Source organism: Rana temporaria, chromosome 5 (genome assembly GCF_905171775.1).
Source record: "Rana temporaria chromosome 5, aRanTem1.1, whole genome shotgun sequence".
NCBI lineage: Eukaryota > Metazoa > Chordata > Amphibia > Anura > Ranidae > Rana > Rana temporaria.
Genome location: NC_053493.1, coordinates 291,932,832 through 291,953,235, shown reverse-complemented (window position 1 = coordinate 291,953,235; position 20,404 = coordinate 291,932,832). Strand labels below are relative to the sequence as shown.

Sequence of the window (20,404 nt, the reverse complement as noted above, 5' to 3'; positions counted from 1 at the left end):
TATCGTAAATGCGTCCGGCGCAAAGCGGGCCAAATCGAATGGGCAGCTAACATTTAAATTAGGCGCGCGCCCGTGCCGGACCTACTGCGCATGCTCCGTTTCCTAACTCCCGCCGTGCTTTGCGCGAAGTGACCTTCATTTTTTCGAACGGCGACGCGCGTAGCGTACTTCCGTATTCCCGGACGGCTTACGCAAACGACGTTAAATTTTGAATTTCAACGCGGGAACGACGGCCATACTTTAGACAGCAATAGGCTTGCTGACTAAAGTTGGGGGACCAAAAAAAATGACTAACTTTGCGACGGGAAACTAGACTAGCGGCGACGTAGCGAACGCGAAAATCCGTCGTGGATCCGCCGTAACTCCTAATTTGCATACCCAACGCTGGTTTACGACGCAAACTCCCCCCAGCGGCGGCCGCGGTACTGCATCTTAAGATCCGACAGTGTAAAACAATTACACCTGTCGGATCTTAGGGATATCTATGCGTAAATGATTCTATGAATCAGTCGCATAGATAGAAACAGAGATACGACGGTGTATCAGGAGATACGCCGTCGTATCTCTTTTGTGAATCTGGCCCATGGTTCACAATATCTACAAATTCTAAGAATTTTCCTTCTGTCCATCTAGTGAAGGGCTTTATCACACATATAAATGTCCCTTGTGGGAAGAAAATGCACAGTTTGAATGAATACATCTGTGAGATTTAATTGCAGGATTATAGTAAGCCTATTAAATAAAATCTTAGATATTTTTTGCATTCCCTTATCTCTGTCCAGCACTTCTGACACTAACAAGTAAGCCTGTCATACAGTTTTAATTCACAAAATAAATGAGATAATCAAATTTGTATTTATAGTACACAGCATTGTCTGTATACAATGGGATGCCAACATGCATCGCTTATGAATAGAAGAATAAACTCTGAAGAATTATAAAAAAAAAACATTTCCCCTCTTTCAAATATTCTGTCATGAAACTGCACCTGTAAATTTGTCCCAGTAGGATTTTAAACAGTGGTGGTCAACTTACTATAAAAAGGAGAACTCAACTGCGGCCCTTCACATCTTCAGAGGGTCAATTTTCAGTATATGTAGTGCTACAAAAGACTGTCAGCGGCAGACAATATTCTGCTTATGGTCAATCGTCAATGACTGGGAACATGCTTCAGGTGTGGTTAAAGGCTGGAGATAGGCTGCAGCAGAAAACTGTAGGGTTCAGGGATATGTTAAATGAGACTGACATTATCTACACTTTACAATTTAATTCTCTTACTGCTGGACCCTGAGGGCTGTGCAACAAGTACCAAAGGACCACAGGTTTGGTGCTAAGAACAAAAGTAATATTGATTTTATATATCAGTTTTGGGCTTATAAAACTAAACATTGTTTCAACTATATTGATAAACCTATCCACAATCCCTGTGGATCCTTACTAACCAAAGAAATTTGCTCTCCTCTAGGTAATGTCCACAATGCCAAAGATGCCAACAATAATACCTAGTCATTTGTAGGTTCTGATTTTATTTGTAGTTTCTCATAAATCTGTAAATAAGGACTGAGCTGCTTTTTTAACAAGGGTCATGTAAGCTACAAGTTTTTAACGTCACTGTTCTTGATTCTTTTTAAATGAACATTATCCAGTGGTGGACACATCGGTGCAGTCCATACAGGCACCAAGGGCCTCTGAGGTCCTGAGGCCCATTGCAGGTAGGGGCTTCTCCTGCCTGTAATGGGCCTAAGCACCTCAGCGGCCAGATGACGAGCAGGGTCCTTTCAGTGACTGAAGGTATCCTGGCTGGGTTTTTTTTCTCTCAAAGTTCATTTTTTTTCCCCTCACAATTCAGTAAGCTATAATGCCTAATTTCTGCGCAGGGACCCCTCACTGGCTTTGTCCATCACTGAGCATATCAATTGCTAAAATAAAACTTTAACAGAGAGTGCAGCAACTATGGGGCCGAGCAGTAGTGGGGGCCTAGTAATGTAGTGACAGGTACAAGTGAAAATGATGTTAGGAATAAGAAGGGAGAGTTTCGGACCCTATAACAAAATTGTTTTAATCGTCCACCATATTTGTGTATATTTTTTGTATAGTAGAACATTTTAATTTATATGTATAGCTGCATAACAATCACACCAGCCAAATTGTAATACATATATATATATATATATATATATATATATATGTTTTACAATTTGGCTGGTGTGGTTGTTATGCAGCTATACATATAAAATCTTTCACCTAATCTTAGTCAAAAGGCTGAGAAGCAATACATATGTATATACAATCTAGTAAAAGTTAATTTGCGTATTAATATATTAAGTTGTACATTCATATGTTTATATTTTCAACAGTAAAGTATACTTTTATGTGTAGTTTCCTAAAATGTGTATTCAATTTATAAAATAAAAGTTATAGGCAAAAGCAGGCCACACCTTTCAAGCTAATTGCCACAAAATGCATTTTTTAGAATTTAAGAAATACAAAAGTTTGTTTGTATAATAGAAAAGATGTAATTCTAAGTCAGATTACTGAACTTTTCTTCATAGCAGAAAACATTTACTAAGTATGCAAAATTTAGACCTACTAAATAAATGTACAGTCTAAATGCCTAATCTAAATATCACAGTAACAAGTGTTTCATAAAATGCAAGAAAATGCATTTGTAAATATATAGTTTGGCTTTTTATTAAATGGTTTTCAATGAAGGAAAACAGCACTAAAGATGTTATTTTTTAAAGAGTCTACTTCCCGCAACATTTAGTATGTAAATATTTTTGTGAAAGCTTATATAATGTTTGTGATGCTTTTGAGATCTTTATTAAACTGTTGCATGATATGTAGTACCGATGACCAATTATTTTTATTCCATTATAAAACTGTATACATCTATTTTTTAATATGACTTATCTTCAATGTAAACATTTTGTACAATTTTTTTGTGCGGGAAGGGGGGGGCTGTTGTTATGTTTTCCTATTACTGATTTTCTTTGTTTTTGTTTCAAATGTTCTGTTTTTTCGATGCATTCTGGTCATGGCATTTTTAATTTTCTGTAGAAAATCTGGAATACCAGGACCAGAATGGGAGTTTGAAAACCAGGACTGGACCAGAATCTCATGAGGATTTGGAGTTAGGTTGGATATATTGTGATACAAAAATTTGATGGATTATTTGACAATTAAAAATAAACAAAATTAAATGGCATTATGTTTTTTGTCCTTTGTGTCGTATCTTATTTTTAGGCATGATGTAGTAGATTGTATATATTATGTTCCCTTTAAGTAATATCCCTTCATAGATCTATGTCTTCATTATGCACATGTGCATGAAATACATAAACTATAGGATACATCATACCCAGATGAAAACCCATTTAAAGTATAGCCTTTGGTCTTGTATAAGAAGTAATTTACGTTAAATAATAATTTTATAACATAAGCAATATTTGTGGACATTTGACTTTTGATCTATTAATTTGTCAGACAATGAAAAGATGTTTTTATTTTTATCACTTCCACCATAAAATAAAAATACTAATCTAGATAAAATATGTGAAACTACAGTAGGGTTAAAGGAAACCTTTAGTGAGAGAAACAGGGAAGCTGCTATTGAACTCCTTGTGAAAATGTTAGTTGCTAGGCTGCTCCTGGCTTCAGTACTTTGAGACACTGACCTGAAGCAAACATGCATGTTAAGAAAGTCAAAACAAACTCCTAATCCTGATGCTTGTTCTAAGTTAGTCACTTAGGGAGAACTAAAGCCACTGGATTGTCATGACAACCAGAGAACTAAAAATTTCAGATGGAGGTTTTGAAAATGGTAGCTTCTATACTTCCTCACTAAAGGTTAATTCCCAAGGGGTTTTCGACTTTCAATATAAAAGTAGACCCGTAATTTAAAGAGCTCAGTGTAATAACACTGAGATGTCTCTGAGCTCTCAATGTATCTTTGTAAGCAGCCTTCCATTGAAAAAAAATGATGCTCGCAGAGAACCATTATACCATAGAGAATGAGCCACAAAATTATAGTGCAGCACTTGAAATATCAAAGTGCAGCTATTGATCCCAATCCTAAATGTGTAGGTGTTGGGCATCTCTCTTTAATGCCACTCTAAGTTTCTCCAACAAGGGTCCACTTTTAGCTCTGAGTAGAAAATCCCCAAAATGTTGTTACCCTGCCCTTCATTATTAATAGGTATACAATCATAGATCAGCCCACATTTTTAGCGCTTAGCTGCCTATTTTCTATAGCTTTTTAGTTCAACCTCATACCCCGTCTCTTCTATTTGACCACAGTCAGGAGCCATGCTGTTGTTAATGAATACATTTTAATTGCTTATGCCCTGTCTTATTTTTTTCCTACTCTTTTCCCTCCTGATATATCTTCTTAAAAGTGCCAATTAATGGTAAGTTTCTCTTTGTACACTCTGGAGAAACAACTATGGGGGAGGTGGGTGTCCTTTCCCATGCTGGATGAGTATACATTGCAAAGTTCTGTATATTTTTCCAGCACTTGGAAGGATAAATGGCAGGGGAACCCATGTAGGTCTTTTTCACTTCCAGTGGTTCTGTTTTTGTCTGTTTGCATCTCAGTTTTGCCCCTTTTCATGTGTTGTTTAACAACCTTGATTACAAGTTGCATGCAAATGAATGGGGTAGAACTGTAAACCTTAAACGTCTGTACCCTAAACCAGTGTCCAACCATATTGTGTTCCATTTTTTTTTACATATGTTTTAAATAGTTTTAGTTAGTTATTTACTTTGTAGCTCTGTTGCGTATACTGTTACAAACTACTCTGTGAATTTGTTTCAGTCTGTTTCATTTGTATTTGATGCATCGTTACCAACTATTTAAAATGTAATTTGAAATGTGCATATTTCTTATCTTAGCATTTTGCCTTCTATCTCGTCATAATTTCATTTTCACTGCTTTCATTTCTATTTTTGTGTTTTTTTTTTTAAATTTATGTTTATACTTCATTTATATTTCATTTCTATTTTATACAAGTTCAAAATCACTAACCCTGTTTTGTTTTATTTCTGATAGATGAAAACCACACAAACAGCGAGACAAGCAGCTTAGCCCAGTCTCATACATACAAGAAACGGGAGGCAGCTGATGTTCCCTACCAGACAGGCCAGCTTCACCCAGCCATCCGGGTAGCTGACTTGCTGCAGCACATCACACAGATGAAATGTGCTGAAGGCTACGGATTCAAAGAAGAGTATGAAGTGAGTATGAAACCTAGACGGGTACGATGGCAGGAGGTGCTGCAAAAAAAGGTATAATGCAGCAGAAACTTCAAATGCCTTTTTCATCTCCTGTAATTTCCAAAAAGAACTTTCAATATTTTATTTTGAACATTCATTATTAATATTTTAGATTCAACGAGATAGCTACATAACAGGTTTGAAGAGTTGACACCGTTGCCTTTCATCTCCTCTCTAGCTGACAGGATGTGAACTTTGAGGATACATAAAGTCTGATTTCTTATATTGTTAAATGTTTTTCTGACGGGCATCCAGTTTGGGTTGTATTGATTACACTGTGTGCCTGAACCCTTCGGTTTTCTTATTTTTAAATAGTTATGACCTTGCTTTAGGGACATAGACACAAATCCACTCATTGGTTAAAATTTAAAGGGACCCTAAAATGTAAACACAGTTTAGGTTTTTAGAGGAAGATTCAGGAGTTCATCATAACTTAAAATACATCAGAAAGTATGAAAGGTAATTGCAGTACCATAAAACACACAGTTGACCTCTTCTCATAATACTATGGAAGCATAAGAAGGCTAAAACTAACTGTATAAATAACATAAAACAATAGGCAGCTTTAATATGTGTTTACAGTATACAGTATATAGATGAATATAGAAGTCATTGATGGCTTGACTGCCAAAAAGTGATATCATTTTTACTCCTACCCTGATAAGAACTGAGCCATGTATGAATAGCAGACACAGTCAGGAAGGGTGGAATATGCAGTCAACAGATGACCATATTAGTGCATGTACAATATGCGACCATCATGGGGCACTTTTTTGCACATGCTTGATACATGCAGGATCCAGAAGTTCCTAAAAGATGCCAAACATCCATAGCTTACAGATTTTACTGTGTGGGACCATATCTGTTATAGATCAGTCCATATGAATCTGTAAGTAAATGAGGTCAGGCAACCTAACTTTAAAGTGCGCGATAAATTTATTGGAAGTTGCACTTTTATTTCTGTTAATATTTTTAATAGCTTTTCATGTAAGTCAGCTTCTGGTTTAGGTTAAATGGTTCCTTAATATAAAAGCTTGTGAAATGCACAGGAAAAGATGACACTTCTTGACTGATAGATGTAATGTGCAGTGTTCTGTAACAGAAAAGATATGACCATGAAATTATTTGAAAAATAATCTCCCTTCACTGCCAGTACGACTTACAGGCGATTCCCCTGAGCTCTTGAATAACATTTTGCATCTGAGGGGAAGTCAGTCGGCATGTCTGTTTGACAAATGAGTGAGAATCAATAAATGGTGCTATCATGTCATGCATTATACTTGCTTTCTCCTGCATACTAGATGCTGCTTGTCTGTGTAGACTGCTGAATATTTGTTTCAACTTGTATGAAGATTGTCAATTACTCATAATGTGGTAAAGTTCCCTTTCTTTATATTGTAGTTATATAAGTTCCCATGAACATAGCAGCGAAAAAATGTATTTCTTACGCTGGAGTCAATATAACATTTCTAATAGTCTGAAAAACAATTTGTGCAGTTTACTGCAAACAGATGCAGAGAGTAACAGAGACGATGAGCTTAGTCTTGCCCTCTCCTACATCATAAGCCTAGGCATTGGTCCTTTAATGTCATAGGCAACCTTACTGACCAGTAGAGAGAATTAGAATGTAAAAGGACCCACAGCCAAAAGTGAAGATATATTTTTGACATACAGTTTTTACTGAAGAAGAAGCCTGCACATAAACCATCAGAACATTACATCAGTAATATAAAAGTATATACAGGTCACTCGGGCTTACAAATATTTTGTCATCCACTAGCTTCAAATTGCATGACCTTGCTCCTCTGCATGTCTGGCTTAATGTTTGGTGATCAAGGGCAGGATGAGCTGGGAAGCCAAGAATATATCAAAAACTAGCACTGACAGCACAGTAAACCATGATAAATGGATCTAGCTGGCCATCCTTGCATTCCTGGGCTATGCAGTACTGCAGACAGCAGATTTAGGGTGAATCCGTCTGTATAGGACAGCCAGAGTCCTTCGTTAAACTCTCTCTCTCTGGTTTTAATAGTGGCTGCTCTCAGATGAAAGTGGCAGCAATTGTGTTTAGCCTCTAATGGGAGCAGTGTCAAAGGAGGATAACAGTCCTTCCTCGGGGTTGCATTAAAACAGGTGTTAACTGTTAGTTATGGTTGTTGTGTGGGTCAGGGACCCTCAATCCAGATCCCACTGTGACAGAACAAAAGCATCCGTCAGTTTTCTGTTTGGTGGGGAGGGGGGGCATTAAGCAGCAATGCACCGAATGCAGATGATGGATGCTCCACCCCGGATTACCTCCACGGCTCAGGACTCAGCAGCCACTCAGCTATGGTACAACCCCAACATATGCAGCCCAGTCTGGCCTGCCTTAACACAGCACAGCTAAACACACTCCTTCCTAATTGGTGTATCTATCCCTCTCACTGCCCAGCTCCTTCCTGGGCTTTTGTTTTAATATAGGCCCTCTCTGGTGCTTGTGGGCCTTGTAGTTGTGACTCCAGCTCCACTGTGTTTAAGGTCCTCCTTGGAGACTACAATTCCCAGACTGCTCTGGACACTTGGGTTGCAACTATGATTAGGCAAAGTAGTGGACACTGCCATCTTGTGGGCAATTAGAGTTCTGCATCTCAGTAACAATGCCTATTGTTACAAATGGTGCAGGTATTAAATAAAAAATAGTAAAAGCCTATGTACACGAAAAATCTGTTTGAAAGTGGGAGTGTCTACATTGTGATCCAGATATTGGGCTCTATAGCAATTTCCATGAAAAGAGGAGACTGGACCTGCATGCTCCACTGATCAAGCTGGTTTCTCGGTATAAACAGTAGACAAATATAAATATAATTTAAACCTGAGGCCCCATACACACGATAGAATCTATCCGCAGATAAATCCCATCGAATGGGTTTCAGCGGATAGATTCTATGGTGTGTACACTCCGGCGGATATTTATCCGCGGATAAATCTCCCCTGGGATGGATTTCCAGCAGATGAATATTTGCTGACATGCTCAACAAATCCATCTGCTGAAATCCATCCGCTCACCGGATCCATCCGTCCAAAGGGATTCCCCGCACGCGTCGTAATGATTTGACGCATGCGTGGAATTCCTTATATGACAGCGTCACGCCCGTCGCCGCGTCATAATCGCGGCGATGGCGCGACACGTCATCGTCAGAGGATTTCGGCGCGGATTTCAATGCGATGGTGTGTACACGCCATCGCATAGAAATCTGCTGAAATCCTCGAGAGGATTTATCCGCGGATACGGTCCGCTGGACCGTATCCGCGGATAAATCCTCTCGTGTGTATGGGGCCTTAGTATTCTGAGTCTATATAAATCTATGTAAGATAATATGTGCAGTATAGTCTAAGGTAATATTACATTTTTAATCACAATTTTACAGTTTTTTTGTGTTGTCTGTTGTAATGTCCTGCAGAAAATGTCTAATATATAAATATTTTACTACCTAGTCTGAACTAAATTGCAGTTATCCAGTAAATGTGTCCTTACATTTACATTTTAACACACTGCATCTGCAGGCCCTATTTATTCCTGTTTTGGAAAATGATACGTTGGCTTCTTTGCTGCTTTTTCCCAACTCTGGAAATCACGGTATTTCTCTTTTGCTCAATAATTAAAGTGTTCATTACAAGTAAGCTTTAAACACCTGTTAAATTACCATTCTTTATGGGAGTAGGTCTGAATCTGAGGAGATATTTCTAAGCACTAATGAATTAAGCCCCAGGCTTTTACCGAATAAATGATTTACTTTTGCTTTCTCTCTTTTGATCTTATGTGCACTATTGTAGCAGAATAGAGATAAGGTAGGATCAGAGAGGCAACTGTCAAAGGAAAAAATGTGTCAGAAATGAAGAATACAGTTTCTGTTCACTATATTGCCGCTTTTCTGATTTGATTTATATTTTTTCTTCTTCTCTCAGCTTCAGAAAAATAGTTTATTTCAAAAGCTAGGAACCATTTGCAGTTTAAAAGTCGCACATGAAGTTTAGCATAAGGAGAGAGCATCATAATTGGCAGTCACCATTTTAAAAGGATACAGAAATCCTGTAAGGCAGGAAAATTACACGTGTATTGGATTCTGCAATACCTACCGTACAATAGGGTTTTCAGTTCAGTAGATGATAAATGCTAAAATTGTCTTCTATTTATTGCTCTCTTTCCGTCTACATACAATTGGACATAAAAAAGAAATCATGGAATTGTTTTCTTTATAAAAATGTAATCTAAATTGTTGACTCATCAAAGTAGCAGATATAATAGCTGAACACTTATGGCATTCTTTCTTCAACAAAAATAAATATTGTTCAGAAAGTTCTTCCCAACACTGTTGCAGTTCCCACAAATGTGTTGCACTTGTAGGTTGATTTGCTTTCACCCTTCTGTCCAGCTCATCCCAAACCAACTTAGGGCCAGATTCACAGAGACTTACGCCGACGTATCTACTGATACGCCGTCGTAAGTCCAAATGTGCACCATCGTATCTATGCGCTGATTCTTTAAATGAGATACGCCTGAATTTTGCCAAGATACGACCGACGTAAGTCTCCTACGCCATTGTATCTTCGGTGCATATTTCCGCTGGCCGCTAGGGGCGCTTCCGTTGATTTACGCGTTGAATATGTAAATGAGCTAGATACGCCGATTTACGAACGTACTTGCGCCCGTCACAGTAAGCCGCTAGGCGTACGTCTGGCGTAAAGATAAAACACCTCTATAGGTGGCGCAGCCAATGCAAAGGTATGGACGACGGAACAGCCGTCAGATTTTACGTTGTTTACGTAAGTCGTACGTGAATGGGGCTGGGCGTAGGTTACGTTCACGTCATTGCCATTGAGCCGTCATATCCTACGGCATAAATTCGACGTGATTCTGAGCATGCGCGTGCATGCGCCGTTCGTTCTGCGCTTCATTTACATTGGGTCACGATTAATTTCAATACAACATGCCCACTACCAGCCTACTTTGAATTAGGCGGGCTTACGCCGGCCCATTTACGCTACGCCGCCGTAACTTAGGGAGCAAGTGCTTTGTGAATACTGTACTTGCCTCTCTATGTTACGTCGGCGTAGCGCATATGAGATGTGCTACGCCCGCACAGAGATACGCCGAACTCTGTGAATCTGGCTCGTAATGTTTTTTTTTTTTTTTGTCTGGATACTGTGCTGGCCATTCCATGATTTGAAGCCTACCATCTTGTTCTTTTCTGTTTAAGGTCATTTTGACACAGCCTGGAGGTATGTTTTTAGGTAATTATCTTGCTGTAGGAAGAACCCCAGACCAACTAGTCGTATTCCAGAGTGTAATGCTTGGCACTGCAAAATGCGGTGGTAGTAGTTTTGGTTCAGGGAACCACTCACTCTGAGCAAGTTACTGACTCTGAATACAAAAAATAGAACCCCAGACCATCACCCTTTCTTCTCTGTCTTTGACAGTTGGTGTCACGCACCAAGGATCCATCCTTTCACCTACTTGACAGCATACACAATCCCTGTGTGATAAACAGAAGATCTCAAATTGATTCATCAGTCCATAAGACCTTCTTCCAGTCTGCAGTAGTCCACTGACTATGCTTTATGGCCTAGACAAGTGTCTATTTCTTATTTTGCCATCTTAGCAATGGCTTTTTTATAGCCACTCGATCTGTCAAACCTGCAGCTCAAAGTCTTCTCTTCACAGGTGAAACTGAGACTTGCTTACTTTGAGCAGTGTTATGCTGTGCTTGAAGCTGTTGACCTGTGAGCCACCTGTCACGCAAGCTGTTAACTCTGAGAAACTTGTCTTCTGATTCTGTTGTGGTTTTGGGTCTGCCAGACCTCCTCCAGTCAGAGTTTCCTCCAGTTTCCAAGTGCCTTTTGATGGTGTAGAAAACTGTACTCACTAACACTTTGGCTTTCTTTGCAATTTCTCTACAGGAAAGACCTACACTTTTAAGGGTTATAACAGTCTGTCTTCCTTTGTTAAATGCCTTTTTCTTGTAATTTTGAGAGCAATATACTACTTTCTGCAGTACAATATTGCTTAAGAGGGTGTAGTAACACAATCTGTTTCATCACTGCTTTTATACAGACAGATGCCGACAACAAATGTTCGATGTGAGCTTTTGGTTGGATATTCTGACAGTGTGTATGCTCCATCGGACATTTGCATGAGAGCTGGTTCTCAATTTTTCCGACAACAAAAGTTCTTGTCGGAAATTATGATCGTCTGTATGCAATTCCGATGCACAAAAATCCTACGCATGTTCGGAATTGAACTTCATTTTCTTGGCTCGTCGTTCAGAATTTCAGACAACATTTGTGTGACCGTGTGTATGCAACACAAGTTTGACCCAACATTCCGTCAGAAAAAAATCCACGATTTTGTTGTTGGAAATTCCGATCGTGTGTACGCAGCAAGAGCGTTTGTAAATAATCAACAAACATTGGGAAACCTGTAGGAATTGCTAGCTTAAACTTTCAAGACTTAATTTACTTACATCGCTGCAAAATATCTGCAAGTTTTTAACCCATTTCTTCTTCCCTGAAAATGTTTTTTTTTTATAACTCTGAAATGTGTATTATTTTTCATTCTTTGTCAACTTTTCTTTTTTACCTATGGCAGTTTACTGCTTAACTTTTGTACCATTTCAGGTTTTTCACAGAATTTGAGCTGTTAAAATTTCAATTAAAAACTGTAAAAATGAGGGTGTATTTATATATATTCATATATAAATAGGCGGCACATTTTATTGTACTCATTTATTCAATTGGATACTAATAAAATATAACATACACTGGCCCAGATTCAAGAAGCTATTGCGCCCGCGCAACCTATGGCAATAGCTGTTTTGCTCCCGCGTTAGCGAATGCCCCTGATTCAGGAACATCGCTACGCGGACTGCAGCCTAGGATATGACAGACATAAGCCTCCTTATGCCTTCATATCTCAGGCTGCATTCTTGCGTTGGCCGCTAGGGGGCGCGGCCATTGTGATCGGCGTATAGTATGCAAATTGCATACTACCACCGATTCACAAAAGTTGCGCGGGCCCTGCGCACGCAAGGTATGGAGTTTCCGTACGGCGACTTTAGCGTAAGGCTGCTCCTGCTAATAGTAGGAGCAGCCAATGCTAAAGTATAGCCGCCCTTCCCGCTCGTGAAATTTAAATTTCACGTCGTTTACGTAAGTGATTCGTGAATGGCGCTGGACGCCATTCACGTTCACTTAGAAGCAAATGACGTCCTTGCGACGTCATTTGCCGCAATGCATGTCGGGAAAGTTTCCCGACGGAGCATGCGCTGTTCGCTCGGCGCGGGAGCGAGCCTAATTTAAATGATTCCCGCCCCCGGCGGGATCATTTGCATTAGGCGCCCTTACACAGGGCTAATTAGCATAGCGCCCGCGCAATTTACGGAGCTACTGCTCCGTGAATCGCGGGCAAATCGAAATATTTGCGTGGGCGCAGAGCAAAAATCGTTGCCCTTTGCCCACGCAAATATTGCACGGATCTACCTGAATCTGGGCCACTGTCTCCCTGTAAACTTGAAGGTAAAAACAAGACATATTGATGAGAGTTTAACCTCTTGACTTCTGCAAGATTTACCCCCTTCATGACCAGGCTATTGTTTGCGACACGGCACTGCATTACTTGACAAGTACTACTATCATTATACTGTAGTTTCCAGCTACTATACCATATCAAAAATGCTATGTAAAATGGGCAATAAAACGAAAAATATATGTAGGGGTTGATTTACTAAAGGCAAATCCACTTTGCACTACAAGTGCAAAGTGTACTTGAAATTGCACTGAAAGTGTACTTGGAAGTGCAGTCGCTGTAAATCTGAGGTAGATCTGAAATGAGGGGAAGCTCTGCTGATTTTATCATCCAATCATGTGCAAGCTAAAATGCTGTTTTTTTTCCCTTGCATGTCCACCTCGGATCTACAGCGACTGCACTTCCAAGTGCACTTTTAGTACAATTTCAAGTGCACTTTGCACTTGTAATGCAAAGTGGATTTGCCTTTAGTAAATAACCCCCATAGTGTTTCTGTGCCATTCACATATACTATATAATAAATTATGTGATAACCAACAATTAAAATGTCACATTTTATTTGCAAAGCCCTTATCCAACAAAAACAGTGAATCTACGTGCAAATCTTCTGTAATCCACCAAAACTATTCCTTGCACCGAAGCAAACACTCAAGTGAAAGTCAATCTTTCACACAATGCACCTATAGACCCTTTCAATTAATAAATGGGATTAATGTGCTTGTTTTTGTACCCCAGAATGTAATCCCCTTTCTTTATCTTCCCCAGAGTCAACCCCAATCAGAGTTAGAGAGAGTATTGCATTAAACCATTCCCTGTGCCTGACACAACACACACCGGGTGATACGTTTAGCCTTGTAACAGCGACACTCCACCAGCATTTCCTGCAGGTGCAAGTGTGTTTTCCAAAGGTGCAGGCTCATCACGTGCCAACCCTGCCCAATGCATCACCGATGTTGCTGTATACCAGGGCCGATCGGCCCCATAGGCTCACTATGCAAGCCGCTTAGGGCCCCGCAAAGCTGCGAAGGGCCCCCAAATTACTAGAGGCCCCGCCTGGTGAGAAGTCATTTTCGCCCCCTCACCCCGCTTCTCAACTCGCTGGCTCCATGGGAGAAGAGGTAAAAAGTCAGCACCCCCTGCTTCTCAATTTAATGTAAGATGTCATTTCCGACAGCAGAACACCCCCTCCCCCCACTTCTCAACTTTCTTTAATGTGACATGTCACTGTCGTCAGCGCCCCCCGCTTCTCAATTTTAATGTGCCATGTCAGTTTGCTTAGGGCCCCAGGGAGGTCAGGATCGGCACTGCTGTATACTTACTGCCCTCTTCTTTGTCCACACCATCAAAATGCCCAAACTCCTTAGCAAATGGACAAGATCTCCAAATTTTAAGAGATCTGCAGCACATAAACAGCGATCAACCCCACAAGTCACAAAAGAGTAAAGATCATCACGGAAAGAGCAAACCACCTTGTGTGATACCATTTAAACCAGGGATCCTCAAACTACGGCCCTCCAGCTGTTCCAAAACTACACATCCCATTAAGGACTTGTAAAACTCTGACATTCACAGACATGACTAGGCATGATGGGAATCGTAGTTCCTGAACAGCTGGAGGGCCATAGTTTGAGGACCCATGATTTAAACCATCAATGATTTATAAAAAAAAATGTGCTGGAAAGCTCTTATAATTTGGAGATCTTATTCATTTGGTAACGAGTTTGGGCACTTTGGTGGTGTGGCACACTGAAGCTAGCACTTGTGTGAAGTAAGCTTTTGGCACATTACATTTAAAAAGATTAGGGATATCAAGCATTTCACTTATGAACTTTTTCATTTATAAACTAATATTCACTTTTTATTGTTGTGTTGTTATCCCTGAAATTAAATTGTTTTATTACGCTGATTTAGATTGTTTTAATAATTTGTAGAGGTACACTGAAATGGAAATTTCAGAACCGAAACAAAACCGAAATAAAAAAAAATGTCAGGCCGAAACCGGAAAAAAATGGATTCTTGATCACATGACTGTATGATTATGAGTTGGAGCACTTTTTTTTAACCAGTTGCTAACTGTGTCACGCAGATATACCGCGGCACAATGGGACTGCTGGGAGAAATTCCATACCTTTACGCCCTAACCGTTTTAGGCCACCACAGGATGCGCTTGTGTGCCTGCTGCATGGTCGAGGACCCAATGCATGTGGCCAGCGGGCACGTTTGCCGCCGGCCACGTGCGATCACGTGCACGAGTGCCAGCACAGGGATTTGTGTGTGAAAACACACAAATCCCTGTGCTGTCAGAGCAGAGGAGCCCTATCGTTTCTTCCTACGAAGTAGAAAAGCGGCAGGACTTCTCTCTTAGTCACTCACATCCCCACACAGTTAGAACATGCAAAGGGAACACATATGTAACCCCTTGATCGCCCCTAGTGTTAACCCTTTCCCTGCCAGTGACATTTACACAGTAATTAGTGTATTTTTATAGCACTGATCGCTGCATAAATGCCAATGGTCCCAAAAAAGTGTCAAAAGTGTCTGATCTGTCTGTCGCATTGTTGCAGTACTGCTAAAAATCACAGATCACCGCCATTACTAGTAAAAAAACTATAATAAAAATGCTAAAAATCTTTCCATAGATGCTATAACTTTTTCGCAAACCAATCAATATACGCTTATTGCGATTTGTTGACCAAAAATATGTAGAAGAATATATATTGGCCTAAACTATGGAAAAAAATATGTTTTTAAAAAAACTTTTGGGGATATTTATTATAGCAAAAAGTTAAAAAAAAAAAAAATTCCCAAAAATGTCACTATTATTTTGTTTATAACGCAAAAAAATAAAAACCGCAGAGGTGATCAAATACCACCAAAAGAAAGCTCTATTTATGAGAAAAAAATAAGTAAAAATTATGTTTGGGTACAGCGCCGAACGACCACGCAATTGTCAGTTAAAGCGATTCAGTGACAAATTGTAAAAAGTGCTCTGGTCGGGAAGGGGTTAATAATAATTGATTTTAATTTGACCCTGTGTTGACAGGGTCACTTTAATGAACAGCTAAACTTGTAAGGTCTAATTGGCAGCTCATAGGTCTATTTCCCTTGATGGAAATGTTTGCATCCTTTCAATAAACATCAGCACTCTGATCCATCCTAAGTTCTACTGGTAAACTTTTTCTTCTCAAGAGTTATTCCACTGTGGCAGTCCTTATACAGGCTGACAAAAAATATAGATCAGACCTTTAATTTTACCTTTCACAGCTCTCTCAAACTTGGTCTTTGAATGTGCTAATATGTACGTACCACTTCAATACCACAAATAAATTTTTAATAGATATATCCATATAGACCGTTAAACTAGAATAGACACACAAATAATCGTCAGTTGCATGCTAGACTCAGTAATTCATTTCTTGAGCATATCCGTCATTTATACAGGCACATGAATTTTTTTTATGCATCCCTAAATTTAGGTTTTACTTCCATCCACCATTGATGAAGGTTGTTATGCAGAAATTTTGTAGATTTTCTCTGGGTTAAAATATATTTTTAAAATTACTATGGAAATATAAAAATGTAAGAGTCTCTAAACTATCCAGTAGAAAATTAGATGTTAGTTAGGTCTTAGATCCAATTATTGAAGGATACTGTCACTCCAGACCATTTTAAATAATGTATTTGCATTATCTACCTTATGAAGACACACATTAAGAAACATACTTTTTGATGGAGCATTATAGGAGAATTCAAAGAGAGAAGTCATAAAGGGACATATGATAGCAGCAAAACCTCAAGTCTGACATAGAGTCCTTGGCAGTTGAGGGACCATCTTGAGACTGATTTAGAAGTTATGCTAGAAAGAATGCCCCAACTTGACATGAATGCTCATTTATACCGAGTGTTAAAGGATATGTGTACCTTTATCATAAAAATAACAATAAAATGGTAGCTAAGCCCAGTCATACTTCCATTATTGTAGCTATCTTGATCTAAAAAGATCAGAAGAAACCCTGAGTAATATAGTGTGATTCTCCATCCTGCATTTGCAGTAGAAGTGAATAATGGATGAAACCTGAATTGGCAGGGACAGTAAACATTGAATAAGCAGAAACTCAACTCAAAGAACAAGGAATGACATACAACATGTGGGAAAATTATGTTGTAAAAAGTTGTTGCATTGTTGTTGTTATTATGTTAAAAAAAGAAGTACAGAGCTGGTAGCTCTCAATGCAAGGCTTTTGGTGCTAAAAAATAAAGTGGAAAAATTACACACACCCTTACACTTATGCCCTGTACACTCGATCGGTTCGTCTGATGAAAACGAACCGATGAATTTTTTCATCAGATATCCGATGAAGCTGAATTTCATCAGTCTTGCCTACACACCATCAGTTAAAAATCCGATCGTGTCCAATGCAGTGATGTAAAACACAACGACGTGCTCAGAAAAATGAAGTTCAATGCTTCCGAGCATGCGTCGACTTGATTCTGAGCATGCGTGGATTTTTGACCAATGGATTTCCCCACAAACAATCGTTTTTTTCTATCGTTTTTTTAACCATACGAAAATTTTAAAACAGGTTCTATTTTTTTTGCCGGTGAGAAAAAAACTGATGGGGCCCACACATGATTGGTTCATCCAATGAAAACGATCCATCGGTCCGTTTTCATCAGACAAACTGATTGTTTGTACAGGGCATTAAAGTGATTGTAAAGTCTCATTTGTTTTTTAGTTAAAAAAAAAAAAACATGTTACACTTACCTGTCCTTTGCAGTGGATTTGCACAGAGCAGTCTTAATCACAGAACGGATTTGAATTGCCCGGGCCGTAGTAACAATGTCCCACCTCCTGTGATCACATCACACTAATTCAATGTCCCGGCATTGGATCAGTCTGCCGTCTGTCACAGGAGTTGGGACATTGTTACTACGGCCCGGACAATTCAGCTTTGTGACACACGGAGATCGAGGAGAGGAGGATTGTGGGGAGGAGGAGGGAGTGGAGGACTGAGCGCGCCAGAGTGACACGCCCCCTTTCGGTATCAGCTGTTTTTGCCTTTCAGCCGATAATTTTCGGCAGCAGAAATTCTGATGCACCACTACTAAAAATAATAAAAAATAAACATTTTACTTTAACCTTATATTTGTATGCCATTACTATGACCCACCACTAAAAAAAATGCAATATAAATTCTCATACTTCTGATGATCACCGTGATACCCATATGTGTGCAGCATTATTTTTTCTTTGTACCAGTAGTAGGGCCAAAAAAACAAAAGTAGGAGTTTAGATTTTTTTATCTAAACACACTGAAACTAGATAAAAAAACAATTGTTTCCCTAAAACACACTAACACTGCCACTAACACTGCCACTAACTTGCCACACACCTTGCATGATTTGTCATTTTAGCAGAACATTGAAATTGTGATCAGAATCCTGGAAATTCTGCCTGCGATTCAAAATGCTAGGTGTGAATGCAGCCTTAATGACAATAACTGACATTGACATCACCACCAACTGGCTCTGACATTAGCTGACACACTGCCACTTAGTGCCGGTTCACACAGGGGCAGCACGACTTGCCGCTCGACTCTACAAGGCGATCTGCACATGACTTCAGAGGCGACTTGCAAAATAACTTCTGTATTGAAGTCACTGCAAGTCGTCCCAAAGGCATACAGGAACCTTTTTCTAAGTCTTGACCTGAGTGACTTGAGCGACTTGAGTCGCTCCTATTAGAACGGTTCCATAGTACAGAACAGAGCGTGACTTGTCAGGCGGCTGAGTCGCCTGACAAGTCGCCCCTGTGTGAACCGGCACTAACACTTACTAAATTAGATGAAGGCTTGATCTAGTTAAACTTTTTTTTTTTTAACAGATCTTTTTTATAGACTTCTCCTCTTGCAAAGGAGGAAAAGATACCTAGGCCCAGATTCTCATACATTTACGTTGCTCCTGGGCAGCGTAACGTATGTGATTTACGTCACACCGCCGCAGGTTTACAGGTTTACAGCCTGATTCTCAGAACACTTACCTGTAAACTTGCGGCGGTGTATCGTTAAATCGCTCGGCGCAAGCCCACCCAATTCAAATGGGGCGGGCACCATTTAAATTAGGCGCGCTCCCGCGCTGAGCGTACTGCGCATGCTCTGTCGGGTAAATTACCCGACGTGCATTGCGCTAAATGACGTCGCCCCGACGTCATTTGCTTAGACGTTTACGTAAATGGTGTCCAGCGCCATTCACGGACGTCTTACGCAACAACGTAATTTTTTTTAAATTCGACGCGGGAACGACGGCCATACTTTACATTGGTTGCCCCTCCTAATAGCAGGGGCAACCTTACCCATCGCGTACGCTACGGAAACTACGTAAATTCTCAGCGTCGACCGCGCGTATGTTCGGGAATCTCGCGTAATTACCTCATTTGCATAAATGACGGGGAAAACGACGATGTGACACCGAGCGGCGGGAAAAAAAATTGCTTTTAAGATCTGACAGCGTAACAGCCTTACGCCTTTCAGATCTAATGGGTATCTATGTGTAACTGATTCTAAGAATCAGTCGCATAGAAACCCGGGGCCAGATGAGGAGTTACGACGGCGCAAATGGTGTTGCGCCGTCGTAACGCCTTTGAGAATCTGGGCCAATGTATCTTTTTGGCCTCGCGAGGAGAAGTCTGTTGTTTCTCCTATTCACAGAGGAGAAATTACACAGGGATGGGCTATAGAGAGAATGATCACTGTAATCGAGTCAGTTGAGTCCTCTGGCTCTCAACTGTTGGTTGAGACCTGGAGCGGTCACTGATGAATCAGTCTCTGTGCTGGGTGAGCACAATCGAGTGCGCTTCCAGCACAAACAGAGGAGCACATATATGCGGTGTCCAGGATTAAATCCCACTTCTTGGAAGCTGCATATACTGTATACACACGGCCATGGAGTTAAGAGTGGCAGTTTAGAAGTCTTATTATTTTTTGGCAGGTTACTGCCAAGCTACATACTATTTAGGTTTCAAAATGTAAAATGTATTTTTCATATTTAGTGTGTGTGTCTCTGTGTGCATGTGCTAGTTTTGCAGACAAAATACACTAAGTATGTTTTTATTTATTTTTTATCTGATGATTTTACTCAAACATAATGAGCAGTGAAGCAGTGTCTCAGAGAGGAAAAAAATCATCACTTTATACTAAATAACCTCTTCAATCCTTTTATATTTTATTATTTCCCATTAAATGGACATGAAAAACCTTTCTTCGATTTGTAGCTGCTTAAATTATGCAAATGATTTTGTATGTAATTATAATGCACCCGTTGTTAATTATAAATACAGCTTTTATTTTCATATGGATAGTATTTATGTCATTTGAATAATTAAGTATTCAAGTTCATTGCCAATTTCATAGACAAACTATAATTCTTTTCTGTTTACTTGGAAGAAGACAGAGGTTCTGCTTTAGTGCACTCAGTATTAGCAAACATAAATATCATTTCAAAGTGGAAAAGGTATGGAGCTGTAAATCTTTTAGTTTATATAGTTTCTGGGTGTCTAAAATGATAAAGTTG

At 39.6% G+C, this 20,404-nt stretch overlaps 1 protein-coding gene across 13 annotated transcripts in view; it reads left to right on the top strand.

Annotated features, from left to right (window-relative positions):
• The window catches only part of PTPRM (protein tyrosine phosphatase receptor type M), a 916,041-nt gene that overhangs the window by 722,902 nt on the left and 172,735 nt on the right, over nucleotides 1-20,404 (top strand). For 6 of the 13 annotated variants that reach the window (XM_040353983.1, XM_040353984.1, XM_040353982.1 and 3 more), the window contains 3 exons: nucleotides 3,061-3,138; nucleotides 4,398-4,409; nucleotides 5,051-5,235. In XM_040353983.1, coding sequence (XP_040209917.1) covers nucleotides 3,061-3,138; nucleotides 4,398-4,409; nucleotides 5,051-5,235 — 275 coding nt within the window. The remainder of the gene's footprint in view (nucleotides 1-3,060; nucleotides 3,139-4,397; nucleotides 4,410-5,050; nucleotides 5,236-20,404) is intronic. The other 7 variants (XM_040353987.1, XM_040353985.1, XM_040353990.1 and 4 more) reach the window with 3 other exon arrangements.